The 3,738-nt window shown below is 39.2% G+C and overlaps 1 protein-coding gene across 2 annotated transcripts in view; it reads right to left on the reverse strand.

Annotated features, from left to right (window-relative positions):
• Window positions 1–980: 980 nt before the first annotated feature.
• UBE2D1 (ubiquitin conjugating enzyme E2 D1) overlaps window positions 981–3,738 on the reverse strand; it is a 13,821-nt gene continuing 11,063 nt past the window's right edge. For both annotated transcript variants that reach the window (XM_010714135.3, XM_010714136.3), the window contains exons 6-7: window positions 2,968–3,061; window positions 981–1,869 (exon numbers count right to left, since the gene is read on the reverse strand). In XM_010714135.3, coding sequence (XP_010712437.1) covers window positions 1,824–1,869; window positions 2,968–3,061 — 140 coding nt within the window. In that variant the 3' untranslated portion in view covers window positions 981–1,823. The remainder of the gene's footprint in view (window positions 1,870–2,967; window positions 3,062–3,738) is intronic.

Here is a 3,738-nt window from a genome sequence, read left to right on the forward strand (position 1 = left end):
CACCGCCCAGCAGCGCCTACGCAAGAGGAGGGGCCGTCTCACGCCGCGCCAAGGTGACCCCGCGGGGCGGGAGCCGCTCTGCGCTCGGGGCAGCGCTCCGCCTCACGCGGAGGAAACGAGCTCTGTGAGGAGGTGATGCCAGTTGGCTTCTGCCCGCACCGTGAGCACAGAGCGCTCCTTTCATAGCAACACGAAACATTCCATCCGTTTGCAGTCCGAAGTGAACAGAGCTATTTTCAGAGCTCGTTGCAGAGCCGGTTGATACAGCGCAGATGTAACAGCAGCACGATCGCGGCTTATGCCGACACAACTGAAAGCCTGCACGCGTGCAGACAGCAGGACCCTGCAGGCAGAACCACAGCTCCCACCTGAAAGCTGCCACCCTGCATTCGGCTCAGTGAAATAGGCTTCTATCATCTGAGCTTGTTTATTATGACAGCTGTCTCGAGTCACTTCTAGTTTCATCTGCAAGGTACAGAGGAGAATACTAATCCTGTTTCTACAGTTGACACTCGTGAGCAATCTACAATAGGAAAGGGGTCGTTCTTTCATCTACTTTACAAGACACCCCTCTCCAACACCACTGGTTCGGTACATGTACAGTCTGCGGCAACTCAAGTAACAATTAATGGATAAACAAGATTCAAGTGTGACATGTGCACTGTAACATTTAGACATTGCAAATACACCCTGTTAACTGGCACAATGAATTTCAAATACCTGTGGTATTTGCTCCAAAAAAAAAAGTAATACACAAATCAACTTGTTGGAATCCTACAGAAAGCAGCATGTACAACACGCTAAGCAAATTAGGCTGAACCTGGCATGAAAGTTAATTGCAACACAGGTCTAAGGAGTATCCGATGCAGGGCTTGATTTCTACTATTGACAGTAAACACACACACTTGAAATTTTGGTGTTCTAACATGAGAAAGCATTTCAAGGACATGCATTGAAAAAGACAAATAGCAGCCAGGACAGATAGTAGAAAATTCATTTTATTTATATGGAAAAGGCTACATTTAGATTTGTAAAAGGTCTGAGTGTTATGTTGCCCACATGTCAAAAATCAGTCGTGAAACGCAACAAAAAGGTTACATTTTTTCTACATAGCAGTGCAATTAGTTCACATTGCAATAAAATTAAGTCAAGTATGCAACAGAATCAAAACCAAGTGTTTCTCCATAATCAGCATACAAAGAATTACAGTGCAAAGATCATTTTAGGTTTTAAGAAATCTGCAGTCAGTCTTGAGAGTATCCCAGCGGGCAGGATATCCCAATTACTTTCATTACTAGCAGTTGTATATTGTCAATACTGTGCACGAGAAAGTCAGTCTAAAATGAAATGACTTACACCGTAAATAAAATATATTTAGTCTATACAATTAAAAATACAAATTATATAAGTGAACTAGCAAAATGAAATCCAAACACTTATGAAACAGACAATATATCTTAAAGACACACATACAGTATTCATCACTTAAAAACAGCTACTTTTCTCCAGCAAAAATAATTTGGCTGCTTTACAACTGCATTAAGGATCTTGTAGTCTGAAGATGCAGATGCCCAACTCTTAAAAACCATAATAAACGTCTTCTGCAAAGCATACAAAGAGGATAAATATTCTCGTCACAGTCATAAGGTTATTTTTGGAAGTTTTCCCTTGCTCCAGAAACACACTTACATGGATGGAAAAATAAAATATTCAAGGGGCATGATGGTATGTTGAAAGAGTAAACTGTGCTCCATTTCCTTCTAAATCTGAAAAAAAACTAGAATTTACAGTACTCTGTGGTATATGAAAAAGTCTTCACAAGTTTACATTGCATATTTCTGAGTCCATTCCCTTGCGTGTCTGTTGTATCTGTACGTGCAGAAAGAAGGCATGACAGTGAGTGAGGAGCTGTTAGTGAGACATGGACTAAGTCTCAATGGCCATTTTACTTCATGCAGATACTACTGAGCTTTTCACTTCTTAACATTCACTCAATGTTAACATTTTTAAGAGCGAAGAAGCACACAAAGGCTACGTTTGGTTTTCTAGGCTAGCTATCAAAGCTACTTAGACTCAAAACGAATCTCACAGATTTGCACTGAAAAACCTATCTTTGTGCATACTAAACTTGCATTTCACAACTGGTTCCCTTATCGTACATTAAGTGGAATCAGTAGCCAACTATTCCCAAATGTGCATGCTATTAGCAGACTGATCAAGTTCACGCATTGGTGTGAAATTCAATATATTAACCAGTGTTGGAAAGGGTGGGGATGGAAGGCACCGTGATTATTACCATTATTCTCCATTCTGTACTTTCATCTGTTCAGCGCTTGAAGACCCCAGAGCAGATGCTTACATTGATTCATAACATCCCAATTCTAAGTCAGTTGTGGCCCACAAGCATGTAGCACTTCAGTTACCTGCTGCCCACGATGCCTTCTCGAGATCAGAAACTACCCTTAAAGTTCTACAGTGTTCCAGAAAACAAGGAGAGGTTCTCTCTCTCCATAAGGTGTTGTAGAATGTAACAAACGTGAAAACAATCCTTAACACGAAGTAAAGCAAAGTACTATTCTATCCAAATATATATCCAAAAAATATACTCTGTGTCCAAAAAGTTCACTGTTCATTCCTGAACATCATACTACACACACAGGATTCATACCTAGAAGATTGCAGTAACAAGTAATTCCTAGTTGGAAAATTAATCTTTTCATGTGATGAAAAATAAATGAACCTAACAGTATGATGGTTTTATGCAAGTAGTAACAAAGTAATATCTAACAGTTGTATATGCCTACAGGTTCCTGCTTGTCATTTTACTAACAGATTTTTTCAATATCCCTATATCCCATACTCTACTTTAGGTATCTATATAGAGATTTCTCAAGGAAGTGGACAGGTTGCATAGCCAACCACCATCTGCAAGTACCACACAAACACATCTATCTGTGTTATACTCACTTTTCCTTGTCTGACTTGTAGATCTGTGCAATATCCGGTACTAAAGGATCATCTGGATTAGGATCACAAAGTAAGGAGCATATGGACAATAAAACTAAATAGAGGAGACAACAGTTAGTTCACTTGGTTTCTGTAATCCTTTATATATTCCAGTACACAAAGTGAAGAAAGGAAGATTGGAAAGTAAATGCATGAGTATGAAGATTTCAAACAGTAGTCCTGCTCAGGAATACTTACACAGCATCATTTCTCTAGGTCTAACACACTATCTGATAACAGCCCAGAGAACTCACAATCTCCACACCTGTACTTTCTGTAATTATTTTTTTCCCATGTTTTAGCCTCTCAACACATAACAGACTACAGATGAGTGAGGAATACATTTTTCCAAGAAAGCCCTTCTAGCTGCAATTAACATAACCATTAATATTAGGCTATCATGCAAATCCTTCTTCACTTCTGTGCTGACCATTGTTGTCTTTCAATGAACATTTATTTGATACACGCCTGACTTTCATTTGGGGAAATACTGTATTATTCACTCATGGATCCATTTTCAATTCCTACTACTGCAACAGAAATACTTGATTTTTCTAATTCTTTCCAAACACACCATGTCATTTCTTTAACACTTTGTGTAAAATTATTAAGAGCATGGCTAAGAATTTTGGAGATGGCTGAGAAAAACAGTGACAGCAGCCACACTTGAAGCAGCTTTTGATGTGACACAAAAAGCCTATAAAAAAAGGCTATAACCTCAATGTTCCAAAA

This window comes from Meleagris gallopavo, chromosome 8, assembly GCF_000146605.3.
Source record: "Meleagris gallopavo isolate NT-WF06-2002-E0010 breed Aviagen turkey brand Nicholas breeding stock chromosome 8, Turkey_5.1, whole genome shotgun sequence".
NCBI classification, from domain to species: Eukaryota; Metazoa; Chordata; class Aves; order Galliformes; family Phasianidae; genus Meleagris; species Meleagris gallopavo.